This window comes from Lepisma saccharinum, chromosome 30 (genome assembly GCF_977018435.1).
Source record: "Lepisma saccharinum chromosome 30, izLepSacc3.1, whole genome shotgun sequence".
NCBI classification, from domain to species: Eukaryota; Metazoa; Arthropoda; class Insecta; order Zygentoma; family Lepismatidae; genus Lepisma; species Lepisma saccharinum.
Window position 1 is genome coordinate 28,341,697 of NC_139258.1, and position 27,383 is coordinate 28,369,079.

Genomic DNA, 27,383 nt, shown 5'->3' on the forward strand with positions numbered 1-27,383 from the left:
TCCGAAAGGTCATTATCGAAATATTGGTATTTGATGTTGCTTGAACTTTTTTTGTTCGTTGGATTTTCAAGATATCATCCCTTTCCTGTTACCATAGAATAGTTAGAACCTAACCTAACCTAACCTAACTAGTCTATGCTGTTACTTATCACTTTTGGAGGAGGGGGGCAAGCGACCCTCTGTACCCTGCTATATCTGCCAATGCAACACAATATATTAGAAATTTGCCCCCTCTAGGATTGACTTTGCCCCCCCTAGTAAGAAATCCTGGCTACGGGCCTGCGGTAACAAGTGAATTTTCTGTCGCTTCCGCGGCTCATGCTAAGTAGATGGGACGAGGAGAAGCCCCGCCTGCACGCATTTCTAAGTGATGACGTCAGAGGACCTCCTGTCTGTGGAGAGGACGTTTTCAAATCCGTGACGTAGTAGGTGAATTTCAGCGGTGCTTCAAGGCGTGTTTCTCGAGAACCGAAACAAATATCGCCGAGATATTTTGCACATCTCATGTTTGTGTCATTATCTGTAAAATGAATGGATTTAAAACGTTTTTCACGTCAAAGTGGAAATGTCCATTCCCGACGAAGCCGAGAAATTTTTGGGACGGGAAATGTTCGAAATTTCCCGAAGCTCTGAAAATCTAGAATTCTACACGTCATTTTCAACTTAAGTGATTATTTGGTAAGAATTAACAAATTTTTAAAATGACCATTCGGTATTTCCCGAAGTCGTGATCGGGACGGGAATTTTTTTTTCCCGATCCCGGTCCCGACTTTTCGGGATCCCGCACACCCTTATCTCTAACACATACTGGGGAGACGGGTCAATCAGGATCCTCCATTCTCACCCCGAAGGAGCAGCCAGAATATGATATTTTTGTTTTCACACGGCAATTTTATGATATCTTTACTTTTAAAAACCAGCCATTTATTTAAGTACTCATTGGTTTCGTAGCTTGCAACCCTGATGATTTCTGTTTCCGGCGTACTTAAGCTTCCAGTGTCCTAACATCATCGTCTGCTGTTTCTGTCAAAAATCGAAAAATTTTACTTCTACTGCGAAAAATATACTTGAAAGGTGTGTCCTTTTCTTTCTTTATGTTGTGTAATTTTCTTGGTAATAAGTTATTAATCCTTTAAGATTTCTCTCCTTGTTGTATCTGCATTTCAGCTCTACTCCTGTATTTACAGTCAATGCTTCAACTGGTATAAGTAAACATTATAAATGAATGATATAAATTATCGTATGCATAGAGAAATAAAGAAAAACCTTTCTTTTTCAGGAAAAAATATTAAGGTGAATTATTTCCAAACATATTGCTAAATTTTATCGAAAAGTTTATTAAAAATACGTGACTAGTATTTATGAAAGCGAACGAATTCCTATCTAAGTCTGTTCTCTAAAAACAACTCGTAAATGGGCATATAAGTCAAACAGAGATTATACAAATTCCGAAAACATTAGAGTTGATTTGCCCCCCCCCCCCCCATGTTCATCTTGTTATAGGACGATAGTCACGAATATTTTCTGTTTTTCATATTCCCGAAAATGCATAGCATTCTCAGGATGTCAGAAAGGCCTATGTTCCATTTATGTAATTGGGATATCATTTTAAACATGAATTTATGCATGAATCAACTCTTTACATATATGTGCACATATTCAACGAACGGGCTCAAGTTCCGAATTAATTCTGGTACACATGCATTTCTTACATAATTCGATTTCGGGGCCGTTGACCCATTGTACCCCCTCGAGAATTATGTTCAATTTTTTTTATATCGACATATTTCGATGTTTTATGTAATATGAAATTGGTTTCTGCCTGCGGAAATCACAAATAAGATGTTTGATCCCAAAATATGGCCTTCCTAAGTAAAAACCTTTCATTTTGTATTACTTTTTCTGCTTTTTATTAGTAAAAGAACATTTGTATGTACATTCAAATAGCGAAAGACCACGTCGAAAATAAAGAGCGAATTTACAATACCGGACCCCTCCCCGATTTTTGTAATATTTCGCATACTCACTAATTGAGGCCCCCTTATCACGAATTTGAAGTTAAAATTTGTGGGTCACGTGTAGAAATTGCAAAATAGTGAAATTGAGTGGTCCGCGATGATTATTTACCGGAAAATGTTGTGTTTCCAATACTTAAAGAACGAAATATACATTCCTGATATTATTATGACCCCAAATTTTAACTATGCTTGCCTTGCCTAACCTAACCTTACTGTGAATGGTTCATGTGGCTATCTGTCAATGGTGTGTGTGTGCTACCCGTGCATGGTTTTACAACCCCAAATTTTAACTGTTTGCCTAACCTAACCATACCGAGAATGGTCAGTGGGGCTATCCGTGAATAGTTTTGCGCTAATTTTGAAAACAAACCAATAAAAAAAAATATTTTCGTAGCACTGTAATGGCAAACGTTCATCATCGAAGATGCCATTTTCGTATCCTGCAATTTTACGATCCATGCACTGTTGCCAAACTTACCTGTAATCAAATCAGTCCACATTCCACATGTTCTTCTACATCATGATTGTCACTGTCGTCTTCTTTGTCATTTTCGATGCATTTCCATGCCCTCCAAGTATGAAATCAACAGTGTGTCAACGCTGTAGACAGCATAACTAATTGTGAACGTCAATTGTTCATATCAACAAATATGGCTCCCATACTTGTATACGGAGAATCATTGTGAGAATTGAAAAGCTTATTTTACAACTTCTACACGTTAATGAACAATTTCTTCACCTCACCCCAACATGTTAACCTGAGATAAATAATCGCGACTAATTATTTCGTATAGCTTGAAATAAACTCTTTTATCACCATAAACCAACTGGCACAGTACCTGACTTCACACGGATTAATAATAAACAACAATAGAACAAAATGTATGATATTCAATACAATCCGAAACATGCATTTTGAGTCACAAACACTATGCATAGACAATGTGCTCATAGAAACTGTATCTTCAGTAAAGTTTTTGGGAATAACACTAGATCAAAAATTAACGTGGGAAGAACAAATTAACATCTGCAGTAAACTATCATTGAATCTATACCTGCTAAAACAAATGGCTCAATATAATTTAACAGAAATTAACAAATGCATATATTATGGTCTAATTTACCCCTATGTTGAATATGGCATACTAGTGTGGGGTGGATCATCTTATAATAATACTGTCAGAATACTGAGACTTCAAAAGAGAACACTTAGAAAAATGTACAAACTAGGCTATAGGGAATCTTGCAAAGAGTTATTCAGGGAGAAACAAGTAATGACAATATACACCCTATACATCTATAAGGTTATAACATTTGTTCTAAATACTAGAAACATGACTAAAAATAACCAAATACACAACCACAATACAAGAAGGAAAGATAACTATTACAGAACCAACACAGACTAAATATCTGAAAACAATCACCAATGAATGCTGGAAAAATATTCTACAAACTGCTGCCTAATAACATAAAACTGATATCTCCAAAAAATAAGCAAAAACAAACAATAAAAGAAAAATATTTGGCATAGAGAGCTCTCTACAGTCTCACAGAATTCATGGAACAAGAAACATGCTCAATGTGTATACACTTGACAAGCAAACCTCATGATAGTTGAACTAAACAGCCATATATATATATATATATATATAAAAATCAAATAAGGTAAAAGGAAACACTCACCGGACAGTAGGAAAATTCAAAATTTTCGCTAATTTATAGCATCATCGGTGTGAGAAGAAACAGAAGACGGAACCGGAAGTTGGGGTCCTGCAGAGTTGCCAGGTCCCCATTGAAGAAGAAGCGGTGCGTAGAACGAAAAAAACACTGTTTCGTCACCAGGCTCGTCGTAAACTGTGAGTGTGTAGGATGAGTTGGGGGGGAGGGTGGGTTAGGGTTGGGCATTACTGGGTAGCCTTGTTCAGGCCAGGTGGAGTGGTTGCACTCATGGCCGATATATAGGCCCTCTCCCATCTTTTGCGAACAGAGGTGTTGGCTGGTTGGGGTAGGAGGTGGATGATCGCTACCCGGAAGCAGTCGTTGAAACTGATGTTGTGGTGGTTGGTGTGGACGGCGACAGTGAAGTCCAGGTTGTGGGTGGAGGAGCGGTGGTTATTGATGTGGAGGATGAGGGCTGTTGATGTTTCCCCCAGGTAAAAATCACCACAGATGTTGCAGGTGAGGATGTAGATAAGGTTTGAGGCATGGCAGGTCCCTTTGGGATGGAGGGTAAATTTGCCAGTGGCCGTGTGCACCTGGAGGGTGTGAGAAGTGATGAGGATGGGACAGGTCTTGCACCTGGGTCGGTTGCATTTATGGGCAGGGGGGTGTTGGATGTGTGGTGAAGGAGTGTTGTGGACCAGGATGTTTTGGAGGTTAGGGGGGCGTTTGAAAACCACCCTGGGTTTGTCGGGAAATATGTTTTTGGTTTCGGGATCACTGTGGAGGATTGGGAGAAGAGAGTGCAGTGTGTGCCTGATTTTGTTGAGGTGGGGATGATATTGGGTGATGAGTGCAGGTGGGTTGGTGGCAGCAGGTTTCTTGGTGGTACTGGTATGTGAGGCAGCTCGTGATATTTGCTTGGTGACCAGGATGGAGGGATATCCACGGTTAACCAGGGCCTGGTGTAGGCGGAGGTTATAATTCTGGCGGGAGGTGGGTGAAGTGTTCAGGCGCTGTCCCCTGAGGGCCAGAGAGAATGGAATTGCTTTTTTGGTGTGGAACGGGTGGGAGCTGGAGAAGTGTAGGTATTGCATGTGGTTGGTGGGTTTTATGTGGATGGAGGTAGTCAGGTGTCCTCCCTCGATGTGCACGTCCACATCCAGGAAGGTGATCTGGTTGGGGGAGTGTGTCCAGGTGAATTTTAGGGAACGGAAGTGGTTAAGTTGGTCCAGGAAGGCTGACAAGGATGGTTCTCCATGTGTCCAGAGCATGAAGATGTCGTCGATGAAGCGGAGCCAGAGGAGGGGTTGGAGGGGTTGGGTAGCCAAAAACTCTTGCTCAAGTTGGCCCATGAAGAGGTTTGCATAGGATGGGGCCATTCTGGTACCCATGGCTGTACCTCGGATCTGTAGGAAATTTTGGTTTTCGAAGGTGAAGTTGTTACAAGTGAGGACAAGGTGGGCTAGGTGGGTCAGGAAGTTGGTGCTGGGGTTGTGAGGTTTGGGTCTGCTATTGAGATAGAATTCTATGGAGCGGAGGCCATGGGAGTGAGGTATGTTGGTGTAGAGGGAAGTGGCATCAATGGTGGCAAGGATGGTATTTGGGGGCAATGGCGGGAGGGTGCTGATTTTCTGGAGGAAGTGGTTGGTGTCACGGAGGTAGGAGGGCAGAGCTTTCACAAGAGGCTGGAGATGGGAGTCAACAAAGGCTGAGATTCGTTCTGTAGGTGAGTTATAGCTGGACACAATGGGTCTGCCAGGGTTGCCAGGTTTGTTGCCTTGTCCTCACTTGTAACAACTTCACCTTCGAAAACCAAATTTCCTACAGATCCGAGGTACAGCCATGGGTACCAGAATGGCCCCATCCTATGCAAACCTCTTCATGGGCCAACTTGAGCAAGAGTTTTTGGCTACCCAACCCCTCCAACCCCTCCTCTGGCTCCGCTTCATCGACGACATCTTCATGCTCTGGACACATGGAGAACCATCCTTGTCAGCCTTCCTGGACCAACTTAACCACTTCCGTTCCCTAAAATTCACCTGGACACACTCCCCCAACCAGATCACCTTCCTGGATGTGGACGTGCACATCGAGGGAGGACACCTGACTACCTCCATCCACATAAAACCCACCAACCACATGCAATACCTACACTTCTCCAGCTCCCACCCGTTCCACACCAAAAAAGCAATTCCATTCTCTCTGGCCCTCAGGGGACAGCGCCTGAACACTTCACCCACCTCCCGCCAGAATTATAACCTCCGCCTACACCAGGCCCTGGTTAACCGTGGATATCCCTCCATCCTGGTCACCAAGCAAATATCACGAGCTGCCTCATACCAGTACCACCAAGAAACCTGCTGCCACCAACCCACCTGCACTCATCACCCAATATCATCCCCACCTCAACAAAATCAGGCACACACTGCACTCTCTTCTCCCAATCCTCCACAGTGATCCCGAAACCAAAAACATATTTCCCGACAAACCCAGGGTGGTTTTCAAACGCCCCCCTAACCTCCAAAACATCCTGGTCCACAACACTCCTTCACCACACATCCAACACCCCCCTGCCCATAAATGCAACCGACCCAGGTGCAAGACCTGTCCCATCCTCATCACTTCTCACACCCTCCAGGTGCACACGGCCACTGGCAAATTTACCCTCCATCCCAAAGGGACCTGCCATGCCTCAAACCTTATCTACATCCTCACCTGCAACATCTGTGGTGATTTTTACCTGGGGGAAACATCAACGGCCCTCAACCTCCGCATCAATAACCACCGCTCCTCCACCCACAACCTTGACTTCACTGTCGCCGTCCACACCAACCACCACAACATCAGTTTCAACGACTGCTTCCGGGTAGCGATCATCCACCTCCTACCCCAACCAGCCAACACCTCTGTTCGCAAAAGATGGGAGAGGGCCTATATATCGGCCATGAGTGCAACCACTCCACCTGGCCTGAACAAGGCCACCCAGTAATGCCCAACCCTCACCCACCCTCCCGCCCTCCCTCCCAACTCATCCTACACACTCACAGTTTACGACGAGCCTGGTGACGAAACAGTGTTTTTTTCGTTCTACGCACCGCTTCTTCTTCAATGGGGACCTGGCAACTCTCCAGGACCCCAACTTCCGGTTCCGTCTTCTGTTTCTTCTCACACCGATGATGCTATAAATTAGCGAAAATTTTGAATTTTCCTACTGTCCGGTGAGTGTTTCCTTTTACCTTATTTGATTTTTACTTAGCCCTTTTGGCCCTCCTTGCTTTTATCCATTATATATATATATATATATATATATATAAAAATAAGAAACCTTATTCTTATTTTGATACTATGCTAATGTGTTTTTTTTTTTTATTATTATTTTTTTTTTTGTACTGTGATGAAGTGTATTTTTCAATTTTTACTTTGGTGTAGTGATGTAATGTACTATAGCCTGACAAGTGAAGTCCTGATATGTGCAAATTGCTGCGGAGCACTTCCTATTACATCATCCTCCCTACCACTCTTCTACGTACTAGTCTGGCCTTGAGAGTACAAGTGGTGCCAACTCAGCAAAATTAAGCTAAAACAAATATGACAAACGATTTTTACTGTGTAGATTGACGATGCCGGCTCATCAGTTTATCAGTGGTTCATTTGATTTAATCCAGTCTTTGATCATAAACTGTAGTATTGCGCACGCGCGTTAAGGTTTATAATGAAGAGAAACTACTGGGTGGATGACTTCATTTTCTGAATGCGACATCGAGCAGTGGCCTGGTTTTTTTTAAAGCCGAGTGGGGTGGGGGTTCTTTTGTTTATCGTACAACAATCGCTACGAGAAGGCAATCTGGTAACATGCTTGCCTGTGTTCTTTTTTAAAGCATTGAAATGTTCTTGCTCTTTACTCTTGGCTGCATATTTTTGAAATGCAAAAATAAGATGATGGTGGGTCCAACGAAATCCACAATCTGCTCTGGAAAGCCCCTTAGAGGACAGGCCAGATAAATTGTATACAATGTTGCAACATATTTGCGAAATCAGGAGTTACATAAACTTAAGTATAATGTTGTCAAGTCCACAAGCGCAGCCATGGGAATATCTAAATGGATGGTTTCTCAAGTTTTAAAATAATTGATTGGATTGATTTGTTCTTTTAAGAAAGTGGGATCCGAACCACTATGTGCCTCCACCAGGAATCAAACCCGGGACCACTTGATTACAAGGCGAGGATGCTACCACAGCGCCACCGGGGAGGCCAAGTTTTAAAAGAAGGAAAAGAGTTGTTGGCAAAAGGTGAGCTGAATTTCTGTACTCCGACATGTAGAAAACAGCCCAGGAAAAAGTGAATACAAATTTCGTTGAAAATCCTCAGACCATTCCGCTCCCTACAGGTTGCAACACTGCGAACCAATGTCGCTGCGAAGAATGGAGTGGAGAAATGGTGTGAGATACTTAACAGCTATTTGCAGTGTCTTGTTTTTAAACTTGTCAAGTTATACACAATGTTTGCACACCGAAGATGAGTTTAGTTTAACGGATTAGCCTCATCTGGTTTATAAAAACATCTAATACTCTCGTGATTAGTCCTGTGGCAATACTCACAGGGTGGTCTATCCGCATAGTCGTGATTAGCCGTATTTCTGTACTGTCCTCGTGAATTAGATCTTTGGTTTCCCCGAGATTGACCTCTATTGTTTCAACGATATTGTCCTCATTTATTAGCCCTGTAGGTATTTCATCTTTATATCTTTATATTTACTGAGTTATTAGAGGTACGTGCAAATTCTAGAATATTTGTGCAAAAGTCAAATACAGAGCTGGGAATTTGTCTCTCTTTCGTAGAGAGAGATAAACTCTGTACTTGATTCGTAATCTCTTCTACTGGATTAAGTTTCTCTGTCACTGTTTGTGGCTCCACGCTGTGGGGATTCAAGGAACTAACTGGGTGACAATGTATGTTATTCGCTTGAGGTGGTGCGTGTGAACACTGATTACATTGTGGAACGGGAAGGTGTGGACTTTGAGTGACTTGAGGAATGTGCTGGACTTGTATTTGTGGGGTGGGAGAATAGGTATTGCTGTGCATCGGGAATGAGTAGCTAGGAACGGAGGAAAGAGGGTTCACTGACTGAGTGTATCTTGCTTGCGCTAGCACATTCTCTATTTCTCTCTGTTCTTCAACTAAACGAGACTGAATTAATGCTTCTTGCCGTTCAAAGTTCTGTAAATGGGAAATCAAATCTTCTGGTTTCAAAAATGTGTTGTTAGTTAAGCATCGAATAAATTTTGAACGCAATCCAGTTATGATATATGATATAATCTGTTCTTCGGAGGCCCCAGGGAAGTACTGTAATACTAGAGATTTCTTGGCTATTACATAGGCATGAATGGGCTCAGTCAGTAGCTGTTTTCTTGCTAATACTATCTGTACTGGCTGACTGGGCAAATAAGCTCCCTTCAATAAAGTACTGAGTTCGTCCTTGATCTGAACGTATGTCAAGTCATTAAAGGTTGGTCTGGTCTTAATGTCCTGAAAGTGGGTCAAGGCTATGTCTGTCAGAAAGAGGGGTAACATTTCTTTCTTTGTAGGGTCATTCCAGTTACTCGGGATTGCAATCGCCTCAAATTTATAGAAAAATTGCTCGATCTCTTGAGGATTTTGCCCACTAAAGGGGTGAGGATACAACGCTTGAGGTATACTGGCCATTGCTGTGGCTGAATCGGAAGGTCTGTTACTGGGAGTACTGGTTATGGGTGCTTTACGTATTCTTTTGGGTGTTGCAATTTCTTGTAAAAATTGGGGATATTCTATTTGTGCTGCTCGTGAACGAGATACACGGGGTGAGAATACAGAGGGGACTTGAGGGTTGGGCTCATTAGAAGTGGATGTTAATTCTAGTATTCGGTCTAGTTCTTCATGCAGTTCTAATTGTGATCTATTCATACGTTATTCTTATGTGAGAAAAAAACAAGTGGGGGGAAGGGGTAAGTTCGCTGCAAGTATGCATTTACGTCAGGATAAAAAAGAAAAAAACACTGTCATTAAACAAATTCAAATAGTTTTTTGTGGCATTATGTAATTGAACTTCACGATTGGAACGTAATGAAAATGTTCAACTGATAAGGTTAATTAACACAAAAAAAAATCTGGGGACTGGAAAAAACTCTAAAATTTAGGAATGTTTTGCACGGGAGTGTACAAAATGGTTTGAAAAAGACAAAGCATCTCCATTACGAATTGTTAGTTGAGGGATTATTCTTGACTAAAACAGATACAAAGTTGTGTAGGGAGACTGTTAGTTGGGGAAGGATTAGAATTTATAGGTAATTTGTACTGGAGTGTAGAAAATTACGAGAGAGCCAAAAACATCTCCACCTTGAAGTGTGAGATGTGGGAATAGAATGTAACGTAAAATACTTAATATCTCAACAGCGGTGTGGCGGGAGGGTCTAAAAGCCAAAGGAAAATATTAATGACAGTTTCTTGCATCATTAGTATGCAGTGTTCCGCAACTCCACCATGAAATGTGACTCAGTTGAATCTTGGGAATCGAGAGTCACCGGGATGTAGCAAATTATAAAGCGAGAGGTTTATGGTTCATAACTAATTCAAAAGGGACCCCCTCCCCCCCCCCTTTAATGAAGGAAAAGATGAATTATAGATGAGTGAGAATGCTCTCTCCACACTATCATACCTGCCCGAAGTTCTTGTAGAGTCTTGTCCTAAACGAAGATGTATGTTGTGTCCATATCGTGTCAGTGTCCGAACTTCGACTCTGACCAACTTGTCCTCCGTTATCCCACGCTGAGTGTATCGAAGTAGATTCAGAGTAAAACTGTAAGCGAATGAGAGCGATGTCCTTCCGGACTTCGCATTTATACTCATGCCGGACTAGAGGTTGTTACTCCTCCAGTCCTCTATCGGCGAGGCTACTTCCGTAACCTCCCGTATGACTTCAGTATTGAAGCAATATGAAATGCAGCGCATTCCTGGGATAACTCGGAGGCAATCGATGAAGGACGCAGGTTAATGAACAGTGGAAGAGAGCATTAAACGAGCCTCTTCTTGAACTTCACTCATTATACTTCATCAATATATATCTACCCTACCTACCTAATTGTTACCAATAATATTAATGGAATCCAATAAGGTGGAAATAGAACTAAGTCGAATGACATTATTATGATTAGGTTTAGAATGAAAATTAAATTGAAAGTGAGACTTGAATTAAAAATGAAAATTAAAGTGGTAAATGCAACAAGAATTATAATGATTTTGATTTTATTTATTTAACCCAAATAGTGACGTGGTGGCTCAGTCGGTAACGCGTCTGACTACCATGCTAAAGGTCCCGGATTCGATCCCCGGCCGGTTCAAATCCGGGAATTTTTCTAACGATGGAAGCGACCCCGGTGCCCACCCAGCGTCGAATAACATGGGTACCTGGGGGAAACCCTGGGGGGGTAAAGGCAGTCAGGGGCGTGATGCTGATCACATCACCCCCACTCACGACCGGATCAAGAAAGTGTGGGGCGTTACCCCCACACCCCCTATACGCCTTCATGGCGTGGTGCTATGCACAGGGGAGCACTTTACCTTTTTATTTAACCCAAATTCGTAGATTTCATTTATTCTAGTTTTGTGTTTTTATTTAAAAATTTCATAACCTGATCTGATTCAGTCCTCCCGGGGAACCACTGGTATCCAGTGGTATGCTAGTCTGTCAGGGTGTACTGTCAGTTCGATATTTCTTCATTTACAATTTCTGATTTTCAAGAGTTAAGCAATAAACTGACTACTTTGGAAGTGAGAATATTGTAGGTATTATAGTTATTAATTATGCCTGTTTTATATATTAAGTCCCAGGAGACCCGAATCATGACATATTTGTTGTATTATTGGTTAGTATCCAATTTCTCCATTGCAGTAGTTGTTTTTTCTTCTATTTCTCTCCTGGAGTTGTTTGCTGTTACGATTATTAGGTCATCCGCATAGGCTGTTGCTTTATGGATTTCATGTAACGTACCTAAAATGTTTAGGCAAGACTTGATGTTGACGTTCCATAAATGTGGACCCAGGACTGAACCCTGAGGGCATCCTTTCGTTAATATTTTGAAAATTTCTAGGTCCGGCAAGTTTATGGTTGCCTTTCTATTTTCAAAATACTTTTCCAGAATTCTGTATAAAGTGCCCAGACAATCCAGCTCTCTGAGAGTGGCAAAGAGGTGGGGCTACCACAAGTTGTCAAATGCTCCCGAAACATCTTCTCTGGTGGCTACTATGTATTTATCGGTGCTATTTTTTTATTGACTCTAATAGACTATGCATCGCGTCTTCGGTGGATCTCCCCTTTGTAAAGCCATACTGATTTCCGGTTCTGTTTTTAAGGGCTAAGAATTAAAGTAACCTTTTGGTAATCATTTTTCTAGGATTTTGCCCAAGACATATATTAGGCAAATTGGGCAGTACGATTTTATTAATGTCTCGTCACGGTGGATTTCTTTTTGTATAATTATGACAGTTGATTCCTTCCAGATGTTGGGAAAAGTTTTTTTTTGCAAGGCAGAGGTTAGAAAGGGAAGTTTGGAATTTTACTATTTTTTGCATAGCTAGTTGTAATATTTCAGCGGGAATATTGTTGGGTCCTGGCGATTTCTTCTTTTTAAGTAATTTTATCTGTATTGCAACTTTCTCCTCTGTAAAAGGTAAAATGGGCATAGTATTGTATTCTTTCTGGTTTTTATCCCTGGTGTTTTTATGGAATTCGTTATCTGTTTCCTCCATGTCGTCCGGAAGGAGTTCCTGTAACAGGAGTTTGGCCGTTTCTTGTAAGTTCTTCGTGTGTCTTCCATCTTCTCTTTTAAGCGTAGAGAAGCTTTTCCCTAGCTTTATTTTTCCTGCCGCTATCCTTAAATTCAGACTCTTTATTTTCTAATAGTTTTCTCCCTAACAGGTTCGTTAAAATCACCGTCTGTGACTCGGAAAATGGCTCGTTTTCTTTCTTGGGCCATGAGAACACTGTTCACAAAAATACTACGAAAGAAACAAGAACAAACTCTTCACCAATGTACACAACTCGAACCATGTGGTATTACGGACCGGGGCGATTCCAATGTTACCCATACTACCCACTCTCACAGACCTCGTATCCTCAAAAAAAAAAAAACTACTGTGCCGATCGGTACTCAATAAGCCATTGATACGGTTTCGCTCGTTCAGAGGTAAACTTAGTGGTGGAAAGGTACTGGGAATTTCAGGGTGGAGAGCACAACAGTGTTGCCACACGGGCCCAGTGGAATTTTCAGTGGGTCTGTCAGACCAATGGTTCGGGTTAAGGGTTAAGTGCCTAGTAACCAAAGTAGCAGAATGAAAGGCCAGAACTAGAACACAAAAATGTTAAATCAACTGACCTACTCCTGCTCTTTTTTTTTAGTACCATACAAGAAAGGAAGATGTACTTAATTCTGTGTTAATTGCACGTGGTCTCTAGTTTCGGTTGTGTGGTGTTACAGGGTTTCTACTCACCGAGAATTCCAGGAATTATGCATGAATTATTGGCTTCAGGAATTATGCATGAATTTTCCTCCGTAGACGTCCAAAAATGCAACTTTTATTAATCCAAATATGTACCATTGAATTTATACATATTTATAAATGCCCTGAGGCAATTTTTACACAGTTTAGATATTATTTGTATCAAGGAAGGAAATGAGAGCTGCATGTGAAATAAAACAGAATTCAATCCGTTTACCTTGTTAGTGCCCTTTACAGACCAATCTATTGGACGGACGGAATATTATTGCATGATTATAGGTAAATTTGAGTTTTGAAATTCTTGTAGAATTAACCATTTGTCGTAGATTAGCATGTCCCGCTGCATTTTGGACTTGTGTTTCTACGTAGATGTATTTCAAGCCTGAATTTTGTAAATGGCAAATGTAAACTCTGCAGCATAAATTAAATATTTAATTGAATTGAATGAGAATTTTTTCATAGAATTGGAATCACACAGATCCTTTATATTGTTAATATATTTATGTGTGTTGGGGGTGAGGCAGCAATACGTAAGGTCAAAATAGAGAAAACATCTGCCTGTACCCTTGAATTTGTGGAAAGTTCGCCTTGAAAAGCAGAAATTATACTTGAATTTTATCATGGACCTAGAGTGTCCACCCTTTGTTAACATCACCGTTTATCAATGACTGTTTTGTCAACACACTCCCTCTGTCTAGCTGAGTTCCTGACCTTCACCTTTTACACCACGATTTTGTTTTCAGTGTTAATCAGATCTTTGCGCCACTAGAAAGGTCATCTCCTGGTCTCTGAATTTGTGTGTGACTAACAGCATACCTAGTTTTTACTGAAAACCCGTTCTGCTGTTCCATGTGTGACTAACGAAGAGTGCTTTTTTTTGTTCATTTGTGTGTTTGTGATTTCTATGAAACTGTAGTATTTGTGCAATAATTAAACAATTTGTGTAATAAGATGGACATAATGCAAGAAGAGCAGATAAGGCATAGCTATGCCTTGACATTTCGAGGGAAAGTGACTTAATAGATGGATAGTTTGATTCAGATGGCCTTTGAAACCTATCTGCATGACATTTGTAAGAGTGCCATGAAAAATGATAAAGATTTTCAATCACCAGTTATTTTATTTGCTAAAGAAACTTATTTTTCCAATTGCCTCTCCGTCATCTCATTGTAATCAACAGGTCCTGGGTTTGATGCCTGGTGGAGGCACATAGTGGATTTACTCACTTTATAGGGTGTAGGTCCAGTCCCGATTAACCTATCTGTGCATAATGTGTGCATAAAATAAAAATTCAAAAGACTCATTTTTCCAATGTTATTTGTCGAACAAGATTTAAATTCTCATTATGTCAAACATTACTTATTTTGTCCTGTGTATTTATTTTATTAACTCAAATGTACATTCATAGTTTTGTAGAATATCAGTTGTTTGAGGGTTTTGCGTTTTAGACCTTTAATTGAACATATTTTAAGAACCTGGTCTCTGACACCTTCAATGTAATTTTTCTCACGTGGCCCAAGGAGGATTAATACAGTCTAAATTTATAAAAAATAATGTATCACTTTTGCATTCCCACATACCTTGAAAGATGAAATATTTTGTTACAGTAACCTACATCACACTCCTATGTTTGGCATAGTGGTTGGTGCTGTGAAATCAGGAATTCTGATTTTGGAATCATGAATAAAGCATTCTTTGTGGTTGTTCTCTCATGCATTTCATGTATGTGATAATGGTAGATTGATTGATTGATTTGTTTTATTTTACTTTGCTTTTTGTGCCACTTTTGGCTAATTTGCGAAGATGGAGATGAGTGTTGACATGATGGAATTGATGAATGGACAATCACAAACATCCATGCCGAGGCTATAATTCAAACCCAGGGCCCCTGTTGTCATAGCACAATGTGCTAACCACTCCACCATGGGGGCCAGCATGATAATGGTAGACTCTGAAACTCCATGGTGTAACAGTCCTATGAGGAGCCCAGGCATACCAAGTGGCTTTCATTGGGTGATGATGCATTAAGTCCCATCATCACTGTAGTCTGGCTTTTGTGACCAGAGTCTATGATTACTTTCCGGTAGCTTTCCAGATGATAGGTGAACACCAAAATTTTGGAACTCCCATCAAGTATTGAACCTGGGACCCCTCACACTAAAGGTGAGAGTGCTAACAGTTCAGCTACACAGGAATCAAGTGAGTGCCTTCTTTATTTTCCTGCACTAAAGAATGAACTTCAGGAAACCCACTTTTCGCCTCCAGTTGTGGGAGTTTCAAGGGAGGGAAAGAGGTGTTACTGCAGGCCTGATTTTTGTCCAGTCACACATCAAACCTTTTGCTGTCAACATGGACCCTTCACTCGCATTTCAGGGAGAGGCAGGGAATCGGAGACTCATTCGCTTGCTACATGGCAGCAAACATTAGGCTTTGCTGTGCTTGACCTTGTTGAGGGTGCCACCTGTTTTGAAAGTAACTCGAGAAGAAAAATCTGGCAATGCTGACTATCATGAGAATTTCCCTTCACCATGGCAACTAGACCAAGCTGATTGGTTCAGCGGTTTATATGACCCTCCCTGGCTTTCAACAAAAAAAAACAGAAATAGAATTTTGAATTTTATTCTTTTGTGAACAGGCTTTAGTTGTAAATTTCATCACACACTTGGTTAATCAGGTCAGGTTTAGTCTTGTTAGCAATTATAATTACACTCCTACATGTGTACGTAACTGTGTTAGGCCAGTTTTACACCCATTTCTGGTCTTGTAAACACTTATCTTATCCTTATGCAAGTTGTGAAATTCGTTCTACAATCAGAACTTGGATCTTTGTCACAAAATTGAATTAAACAGAGAATTATTATCTAGATTTAGTGACAGATATTGACTTTTCATAATGTTTACTACCAATACTGATCACCAATGTTAATGCTACTAAAGATATTTAACGACAAAATGCTCCATGTTGTTTATTGATCTTCTTAATTAACCAGGCACGTGTAACGCATTTGATTTAGAAAAGGAAATTGTGCAGACATTAACAAATGAAGGTAAATGAATTTACACATTTATGATCATTAAAAAATAACAAAATGCAGAGTTTTGCCCTAAATTACAGACTATTTATTGATTTATGAAATTTGTAATTGAATTTATGATCTTTAGCTTCTTGGTTGTTTTCCTCTACTAACATACTAAAATAGCAGTTGGCACCTTGTGAAATGGTTATTTTAAATATCAACCTGCAATCAGTATTTCTGTTGTAACCAGATTAATGGTAATTACTATTTATTTTAACAATAGTTAGGTAGATGTATCCAGAAATGCAAGGTTTCATCAATAATTTTCAGTGTAACTTTTGATCTTAAGAAGCTTCTCGCACAATGCGCAGCAGTCATTCTTCTGATGCTTTAACAAAAAGTATAGAGAGAGCATGATAGTTCCAAGCATTAAACCCCATCTCAGAATCATCATTGGGTGATCTAGTTGATGGTGGAAGGGGAAACTGGAGAAACATTGGGATGAATCATCTACGCTTGCCACATTCATTGCCAGGTTTCCTTGAAAATGTCTCAACGATGGGCCAGTGTTAGCAGAACAGCAGTCATGTAGAGAGTTTGCTCCTTGCGAACCTCCAGCTTCTGCCAGCAAACTTTCTCCTCGATGATGACTCCAAAAGAGAGTGAAAACTCTAAACTAATTATTTTCCTGTAGTTTACGGTTATTACAAGCATAAGAAAACAGTTTTTTCTTTGTGACGTTTCAGGAGAACACACGCTCCTTTCATCAGACATTTATTTTCATTTTGACTAAAGATACAGTTATAACAATGGTTAGTAATTTTTAAACAAAAAGAATCCGTTATATAATGGATGTTGTCAATGTTACATTGTTGTAATATAGCAACTTAACTGTGAAAAAAGCAGTCTATTTTATTTTTATTTTAGAATTTTTTAAATTATGAATCCCAAATATCATCAGGTAATTCAAATTCATCATTGTTTTCACAAAGTCTCTTGATGTTTTCTGTTACATTAAATTTTAAAGGTGGTGGCTTACTCCATTTGTGAAAAAGAAAACTCCACACTGGATCTATGTTACCATTTTCATTATTTAATTTATTCCAGTGTTCTTCTGCAATGAACGAGGCTTCCCAGACATTCAACTCTGTGTTTCCCGTTAATCTTTTTAAAACCCTTCTCTTTTTAATCAAATGCTTCTCTTCGATGATATGAGTTGACAAACCTGTTCTTGGGTTTAGATTTATAATGTCCAAATCATGTTCGTGCCATGTTCTCCTGAAACGTCACAAAGAAAAAACTGTTTTCTTATGCTTGTAATAACCGTAAACTACAGGAAAATAATTCTATCATGCAAGCAATGCGTACATACAAGAAAAACTATTACTCTAAACTAATTGTATCATGCTCTTTCTGTATTTTGTTAACTGAGGAGAATGATAAATTCGTATCTCAATATATGTTATTATATGTTCCTTCAGGGTTCCTTGATGTGGCTATTGTTTTTTGTATGTGTTAATGAATATAAAGTCTACTATTTTCAGTCCCTGCTTTACTAATATTTCATCATGAACTAAGCACTGAATGGGCTGGCATGAATTTGTAACTCCATGTGTTAATGTGTTGTGTGTTTTCCAATAGATGTCACTACCAGTCCCCTTCATGTTAGGTGTTCAGCGCTATAACAACAGAGCGTATTTAAGGTGAGTATAATGCGATATTTCCAAAAAAAAAAAAAAAAAAATCTTCAAAATCATAAATAACTTTCATAATTCTTTCCACAAATCCTCGTGGCCATGTAACAACAATCTTATTTTCATTTTCATGATTTTGCCTTGTAATTTGAAATTGTATCTGAATTTTTTGTGCCTGCACTTTGCACAGATTGAAACTAGGGCAATAGAGCTTTTGGCAGGAGAGGGGCTGCATTAATTTACTACTTTGCAAAAAAGTTTTGTAGATTCTTTTCTTAAAGATTTCTTAATGAAATTTCCATTAGATATTAAACTTGGTTACTTTTGTTTAAAGTTTTTTCAAAATATTTTTAATGGTATTAATAATAGAAAATATGTGCAATATGACTGTTGTACACTTTAGACAGTACTGTTCGGTTTCATAAAAAAAATTCAGGCGAATTACACAAATTTTCCTAATAACTTTCAGTTCAGATTTGAAAATTATATTATAATCTCAAGTTGAAGTTCTGTCGTAGCTAACATTAAAAAATAACACAGTTGTTATGTGGTCCGAGAAGTAACATAATATCCCTCTTCCACAATAGATACTTCCATTCATCTTCTTTACTTTTGCACAAAATGAGAAAGAAATAAGGTGGGAATCACACCTCATGTGATTGCGATGAAGTAATAAATTGTATTTTGGTTAATATTTCTTGCAATGATCAATAAAGGTAGAGTGCTCTTTCTTATGGTTGCGAAAATTGAGTAAATGTTATCACCAGACTCATGGAAATTCTTTCCCAAAATGGTCATGTTGAACCGGCTCACCTTGCTTGTATAAAAAAAAAAAAGTAAAGTGTTCCCCTGTGCATAGCACCATGCCATGAAGGCGTATAGGGGGTGTGGGAGTAACGCCCCACACTTTCTTGATCCGGTCGTGAGTGGGGTGATGTGATCAGCATCACGCCCCTGACCGCCTTTACCCCCCAGGGTTTCCCCCAGGTACCCATGTTATTCGACGCTGGGTGGGCGCCGGGGCCGCTTCCACCTTGTATGTCAATTTGATTTTTTAGTTTTAAGTTCACCAGAAGAAAGGCGGTTTCTATGTTAAAAAACAGTGGTATGTGCACTACTAATACTAAGAAATTATTTGCCCAATGAAGAAATGATAAAATAAATTGTGACTGGAAAGCTATAAAAATATTAATTTTGAGAAAATAATATTCTTTACGAACGTAACCACCTCTACATAATGTAATATAGAACTATCACAAGCACATCAAAACTTTTGTAGCCCCATTAATTTGTGATTAATACCATTATTTTCTTGCTCAAATCTCAGTTGTGAAAAATTCAAATTATTCCTGAAGCAAAGAAAATTTTGCAATGGATATAAGGAGTGTCATGTTATTACTATAATTAAAATTAAAATTCTATTAGAAATCACTGACACTGAGTGAAACCCCTCTTCTGAAATAGAAAGTTCCCATTGTAATCCATTCTTCAGGAAATGATTTTTTTGATTTTTGGGATCTTAAACAGTTGTGAGATTGTGAATAGCTATGTATTAAATGTTCTTAATTCTAAAGTTCTGCATTTTATGTATCAGAATTTTTTTGTAGATTGCAGGTTTAATTTCAAAACTGCAAGAACAATGATCAGGGAGAAACAATGTAGAAAATCTCATCTTAAGAAATTTCGCAACTTAGTTGGGAAATGGCATCCTGATATAAAAATGTTTGTTCCACATACACCTGGTCATAAGTAGACCTCGGATATTTAGGTTCTAAAAAGTGTGCTTTTGGGTTCCTAAAATAGGCTCTAAAAATACGAAAATAGGTTCTAAAAATCCAAAAATTTGGCTCGAAAGACCTTAAATCAGGCTCGAAAAATCCCGAAATAGATTGCAAAAAGACTTAATTTGGTTAAAAATTCCTGAAAAATACTGATTAGATACAATCGTTAAAAACAAAATTTCACAAGAACCGTAATAACCAAATATTAATTTTCTAAATAAATTTTCATTTCTTTATATAATTTTCAAAATTATCTACAAATTATATAATACTGCACTTGTGCTGTTATAGAAAGTTTCTTTTTAGTATGAAAAATGAATTACGTATGTATAATTTGCTGCACAATATCAGGGTGGCTACTCACTTAGAATTCCTTGAATTCCGGGAAGTATTCATGAATTATTTGCTCTGGAAATTATTCATAAATTTTGGCAAGACATGAAAAAAGGTACAACCGGATGTTTTCTCTAGTCACATTTATTCTCCATAGACATGAAAAATTGCAACTTTTATTAATCCATATCCCATTATACATGGCCTGAAGAAAGTTTATATCAGTTTAGCTTTTATTTTATTTTATTTTTTAGGAAGAAAAAGAAAGCTACATGGAAAATAAAACAAAATTTTCTCAATCCATTAACTTTGTTAGTGACTTTTGCAGAACAATCTAACTGACAGACGGAAGATTATTACAAAATAATATATCTTGAAGTTGATCAGGTAAATTTTTTGGTACATTGGAATCATACAAACTCTTTACATTGTTAATATTTTTGTGTGTGGAAGGGAGGGTGAGAGTCGGTAATATGTAAGGTTGGAATAGAGAAAACATCTGCTTGTATCCTTGAAATTTTGGAAAGTTCGCCTTGAAACCAGGAATTATACTTGAATTTTTTCATGGTCCTATTGACCATCATGAATCCTTTTGCGTTCTCCACACTCAAACTCCACCTCTTGTAAGTGAGGATCATTTCATGTGCTGAAAATTATCTTTCAACAAAAACATAGTCACTAGTGCGATTGTAATCAAGGGGTTCCAGGTTCGATACCCTGTGGAGGCACATAGTGGTTTGGATCCCACTTTAAACTGTAGGTCCAGTCCCGATTAGCTTTACTGTGCATAAAGTGGACTTAAAACACCAAATAAAACAATCAATTAAAGTAAATTTGAATGCTGAAACATTACTTCGCAAGGCGTGAATGCCAAAAATGACCAAACTGACACTAGAGTGAGCAAGGCTGCACAGATCAGAAGTTTGCACTTGGGACTGTGCAGGCAGTAGAGACAATTGGGTGCCAAAAGTTAGAATTGGGAGGATGGGGGACAAGAAGTTTACTTTATCTTAGTAGGCAAGGCTTAGCATTAAAAGTCCATAGTGCGGGAGTAAAAAGGAGGGGGGAACTGTCCCCTTTCGCCACCACTATGTGCAGGTAACAGTGCGTCAGATATTTTGTTTTGTTTAGAGCTTTTGTATACATCATATACTTAGAGGGAGGGAAATCGTCAGGAAACATGTTTCAAACATGCCAGTCATGGAATTATTTTGCCACAAAACCTAGTAAATATCTATGTGAGATATAAAAATCCTGTAAAACCTTAAAAAAATATAAAAACCTAAAAAAAAGGTTTATTTTAGGCACAGAAACATAAAATAGGTTTTAACAAGCAAAATAGGTTATTTTAGGCACTATAAAACTTCGTCAGTTGTTTCATTCTTTAATGAAACTCTGATATAACTTGTTATTTCTTATTTACCTGCAAAGAAAAAATAGGTTAAAAAAATAAAATCCGAAGTCTAGTGATAAGTCACAATATTATATATTATTAGCTGTGCTGCACTGTATGTCTGTACCTACACCACAATCTATATTAATGATAATAATAACTAGGACTAAGCCATTACACCTACTGATGATACCCGTACCAATTCCTACTGGTACCGATCGTCCAATGTTGTTCAGAATATTCATTAATATTCTAAGTATTCTAAGTATTCCATTGCAATTACCCAAGTAACCAAAAGTGGTTGGGCCAGCCATACTGAAAATGATTGGCCCACGGTTGGCCCAACATAAAAACATACCGTTGGGCAATGGTAATTTTGACTGTGGTTCCGTTTGCCTAACACGTGGTTTTTACGTTGGGCCAATGTATGGTTTTATGTTGGCCCAACGTATGGTTTAACTCTGGCCCAACATACTGAAAACTAAAGAATGGATAGGTTTGTGTTCTGATATGTACATAATTTATTGTGAGGTCAAATATAAACAATAGTACAATTTATTTATGAAAATTAAAAAAATAACACAGCACTTTCTCAGTTACATGGTGTCATTGTTTTCAAGGCACCATACCTTCAAGTCATAGCACAAAACCTTCTATAGTTTACTTAGTTTTCCACCTTTCATGGAATTTATTCTGCACATAACATTGCTTAACCACCTTCACAATAATACCTGTAAGAATGTTCTTGTTCTGCTACATCAAAAGAGACAAACAATAATCAAGTTCCAACACATCTTTCATCCATGGCAGCTAACAAAGGACTGGTGAGTGACTGCAAGTTAAAAATAGCTTCTACTTTCATTAAAAATATATTATATTTCCAGTATGTGTTGTGACTGAAATATTCGAAAAGAAACACTGTTACATGTCACTTATTTTACACTCTAGAATTTTCAGCATTCTCCTGAAAGTTGTCTTAGCATTAAAAAGTTGTTTATAAAACTGATTTCGACTCACTTTTCCATGGCTGGGCAAACGTTAGCAACCACCATTGACCCAACATAAAACCCATGTCAATTTGGCAACCAACATAAAGGCAATCTTTCCCACATGAAAACTGACATTGGCCCAACGGTTGTGGTTACTTGGGTGTAAGTATCAATTTATATCAGTGTTTTCTTCAAAATATTCAAAATATTAAAATAGCTGTCATTTAATCACCACATCCATTTTTCATACAGTACTGGTGCAAAATAAATGAAAACTTTGAATTTTGAATAATTTACTGGATATTTACAGTCTGTGGTCTGTGGAGCAGCATTTTTGTGCACTTTACAAAATCGCCTTACACTGGGAAAATATCAGCCAGAATAGAGGAATAAATTCCAAGCAATACTTTCCAATACAACTGGTGTTGATAATAATGAAAGAGAACAAAGATTTTGACCTAAATGCCTATTTTGTTTCTGCAAACAGATTTGTAAGTTTTCAGTACAGAAGTTTGTTTCAGGGTACAACTGGTAGCATGGTGTGAATTTTGTTTATTAAGGCTGAGCTGATATTGATGCAGATGTATCGATATCTGCCAATACCAGTGATAGGAACAAAATAGGTATTTAGGTCAAAATCTTTGTTCTACTTATCACTCATTATTTATCATTGTTCTACACATTGCTACATTTGTTATGAGGGGAAAATTATATTGGTTTGAAATTTTAAGATGGTTAGAATCACATGGTGCAAAATGCAGTTCCCACTTTATTTCTGCTGTGTGAATGTTTGCAGATGTTTTCTGTGGCCGCAGTATGTTATTTAATTGTACTGTGTATGTTTATATTTTCATAATGTTTATCAGTTGGTTAACATGCGCCTCTGTGTAATAGTTGTTCGCTTTGCTTAATGTGTATTGCAAAAGAGATATTGCTGATCTAACCTTTTCAGGAAGTTATTAGTTCTGTTTTAAAGGAAAACAAATTAAGCACTACCAAATTCCAAACACAATCTCTTATTTTTACTTTATGAAAGATTGATTGCCAGCAATAAACAAAAAGCTTTAGTGTTTTATGAAAATTTTTAATATATTAAAATAATATATAGTTTTTGCTTGGAATTTTGTAGTGGTTAATTTCAGTTTTAAAAAAACTGAAGTTTTTGGTTATGCATTAACAAAAACAGCAATTGGTTACAGTTCTATATAACAATACAAATCCATCCTTGACTCAATTTAATTATTGAATTGTGTTATATATATATAGTTGCAAATATTGCAAGAAATGTTTGCTATATATTTACAGTATAACCAGTGGCGAAGCCTCATAAGAGGGCCTACCCTAATATATTTGGCCATTACGGATTATTTTATTACTTATAATTTCATTAAACGACGCCTTCCACAAATTTCTATCAGTGCCAGAGGCTCTATCGTCACATGTCAAGCCACTTCTCAGAGGGCCTCAGCTGGTCCCATAACATTCTATGTGATTCATGCGGGAAAGTATAATTTCAGGGGCACGTTCGCCCGAAATGGACACGGTGAGTCCGGCCTCACGCAGTGATGCCAACCCTAGCATAATTGTGCTAAATGTAGTACAATTTGAACTTTGTTGGCACCTAGCACCCTGTGTTTGGGATAATGGTAAAATATAGCATCATCTATAAACATGCGCCCCTGGGAGACAGATAAATTGAATTCAGAGGAATATATTTTGAAAAAATAAATTTAGAAAAATTCGCAGATCTTATTTGTTTCAAACAAAAGGTAGCATGCCAATCCAGCCACATCTGGTCCACCTTCTTCTTTTCATTTTTTCTTTATCTTTCCTTACTTGGCTCACGAGGAACATTGTTCAACAACGCATGTTCACATCACAACTGCCCCCAAAATAGATGCATAAAATTAACTTAAGACCTAAGTCATGTGAGCACAATTTAGTTGCATTTAGCAAAATTGAAGAGTTTAATCAGCACACTTTTCCTGATTGGGAGGTTGGCAACGCTGGACACACGGTACAAACTGGGCTTCACATCAGTTTCTTGTCCAGCGCTGGGTGTCCAACAAGGGGAACGGGAAGGTGAGGGTAGAATGGCAAAGACAACTTGTTCCGAGGGCGAAAAAATGTTTCTATCCCATTGTTCTGTGTTTTTGTTGGTTTCTCGATTTACTCCTGTTGCGTTGTTGTTTTTTGTTATATTTTATCTTGTTTTTTTCTTTTCGTTAATTTATTTTTTTATTCTTTGATTAATTTTTTACTTTGCTTTTTGTGCCACTTTGTGCAAGAAATATCCATGCCCAGGCCGAGATTCGAACCCAGGACCCCTGGTATCGTAGCACGATGTGCTAACCACTCTGCCATTGGGGTCGGATTTCATTGTTGTGAGCGTGAAGTGAGCAAGGGGAATAATGACTTGTATTACTTTGGAATGCTACATAAACAAGCATAATAGCCTATTACCGGGCATAGGAAGAAAGATGGGGCATCGGAACATTGAGGACTCCCACTTGAATGACATCTAAAGCATCAATTTACAATAAAATCAAGAAATACGATTTACGAGTTAGCACAAATCAAGAGTTACTATTCAGGTACATTGATAAATGCAAGAATATGTTGTTACATTTTCAAAAATAACTTTAAAGGTTATATTTTTTATATTTTAGAAAAGTCGCACCCATAACAACATGAACTCACACGTGGCCTTCCCAATGGTGCAGTGGTAGCATCATCGCCTTGTAATTAAGGGGTCCTGGGTTCCATACCCGGTGGAGACACATGGCACAGTGGTTCGAATCCCACTTTAAACTGTAGGTCCAGTCCCGATTAGCCTTACTGTGCATAAAGTGGACTTAAAACACCAACTCAAACCAAATGAACTCACGCCTGTACCTACCCTTCCAGCAACTCCACGCTTTGCCACTGAGTATAACATGCATTATGCACATATGGTCCAACAGCTTAAATTCAATTCTGTGTGACTTTCTATGTCATGCAGGGTGTTTTAAAAGTCCTGCAGGATTCTATAAACTTATAACTTTTAAAGAAACAGGTTTATTGCAACGAAATATTGTGTTACACAGATGAAACTTAAAATTAATGTTTGATGTAGTTTGTTCATCGCCAGATCTCCAGCTGGGCACTATTCACATCCAAGACACAAGGAATGTCTGTAACATGTTCAGGTAGCTGGCGTCATTCACCATGTCCTCCTTAAAGAAGAATGGACCAGTGAGGTGGTCCCTGGAAATTATGCACTACCTGGAAACTATGACCTTGGGGCTATCCTGCTTGTGTGTCTCAAACTCCTATGGATTCTCAACCCCCCCAAATTCGGCAATTGTGTCAATTCACTTTTCTCGAAACAAGAAATGTGACTCCATCCGAGAAAAGAATGCGAGACTGAAGGGCATCACCATTTAATCGGGTTAACATTACTTCACAAAATTCCTTCCTCATGTCACAGTCCTCTTCTATCAGATGTGCACAAATCTCAACTTGTAGGGTCTGGCATGATATACTGTGTAATGCAGACCTCGCCACTCCAAGGATCTTTGTTTAAGAGATTTCATTGGACTTCGTTGAATGCTCTCCTGCACTGCATCCAACAACATAGTCACTCGTTCTTGGCCTCCCACTAAGTGGCAAATCTGCTACGCTTCCTGTAGCCTTAAACTTTTTGTACCATCTGTAGATACTTGTCTCTGCTGGTGGTGTATTCCACATGTTGTTTGGAACCTTCTCCATACCAAAACACAAGATTTTAACTCGGCAAGCCATAACACACACTGAGCTTTTTCCTGCATTGATGCCATCTTGGAATCACATGATCACCTGCCACACGTCATTCAGCAGTGTGAGCAGAACAAAAATTTTAAATTTTCCTCTGAGTAAGAAAACAATATTTCGTTGTAATAAACCTATTACTTTAAAGTTATAGCGTTTTAGAATCCTGCTGAACTTTTAAAACATGCTGTATATCCAATGTCAGTTTGCAAATACATTGTCTCTTTCTCAGGCATCTGTGCAAAATAATTAGTTTTGCTGTAACTTTCTGAACAATTAACCATAAGTTGCGCTGAAAATAACCTGAGATTTGCAAGAAACGTGAGATATTTCATAGCTTCAAATTACAGAAATATTTTATTGGCTGTATAAGTGTGTATTACACTTGGGTGTTATTGGACAATCATAAATATTTTATTTTGAGATGTTAGTTGTATAAGTGAGGTGGCTTTTAAATTTCAGCCATTTGAAGACCTAAATAATTTGCATAAGAAGTAAAGTATTAAAAATGTATTTGATTAGCATGAACTAAAATTTATTTCAGAATTACGTTAATTAAAATTTCTATCAGAATTGATATTATGGAAGATTAGTTACTCAATGAACAACACTAATACTAATATTTTCAGACCATTGCTGCATTTGAAATATGCTCAAACAGTGAATAATAAAAATAAAATTAATTTCCGAATAATTTAATGAACTACTGAAGCTCTCATAAAGCTGCACCAAACGTTTTACAGCTTAGATTTATTGAGAGAATTAAGTTTCAACCAATTGAGTGTGAAATTTCATCTTGGGTTTATTAAAGTTGTTTGTTATGTCAACACATGCTCATTGTACACTTCGCAACATCTTATTTGACCGCCCCGAAAGAATTCTAAGTCCCGAAATCGTAAACTTAGCAACATTGCACTTCGGCTCCAGGTGAGAGTAGCCAACTTTGAGTAGGTCCTTCCACTAGACGAAAGCGCTGCGGTGAGAGGTTTTCAATTTAACACTTTCCGTGAACTTAGAAACTATAAACCGCTATTATAATACACAATCAAACAGAAATAATAAATTGGAAAAAGAACCTTGAGGGATATTTACGATTCTGCGTGCTCGACTTGAAATTTGGGGGGTTTGAAACACTGAATAGAGTTTTTCTCCACCTGGAGGAAATTGCCATC

General features: G+C 38.4%; 1 protein-coding gene across 1 annotated transcript in view; it reads left to right on the forward strand.

Annotated features, from left to right (window-relative positions):
- The first annotated feature begins 1,000 nt into the window (after positions 1-1,000).
- na (sodium leak channel non-selective protein na) overlaps positions 1,001-27,383 on the forward strand; it is a 120,407-nt gene continuing 94,024 nt past the window's right edge. Inside the window, exons 1-2 of the mRNA XM_083115503.1 lie at positions 1,001-1,074; positions 17,874-17,935. Of these exons, the coding sequence (XP_082971629.1) occupies positions 17,874-17,935 (62 nt within the window). The 5' untranslated portion in view covers positions 1,001-1,074. The remainder of the gene's footprint in view (positions 1,075-17,873; positions 17,936-27,383) is intronic.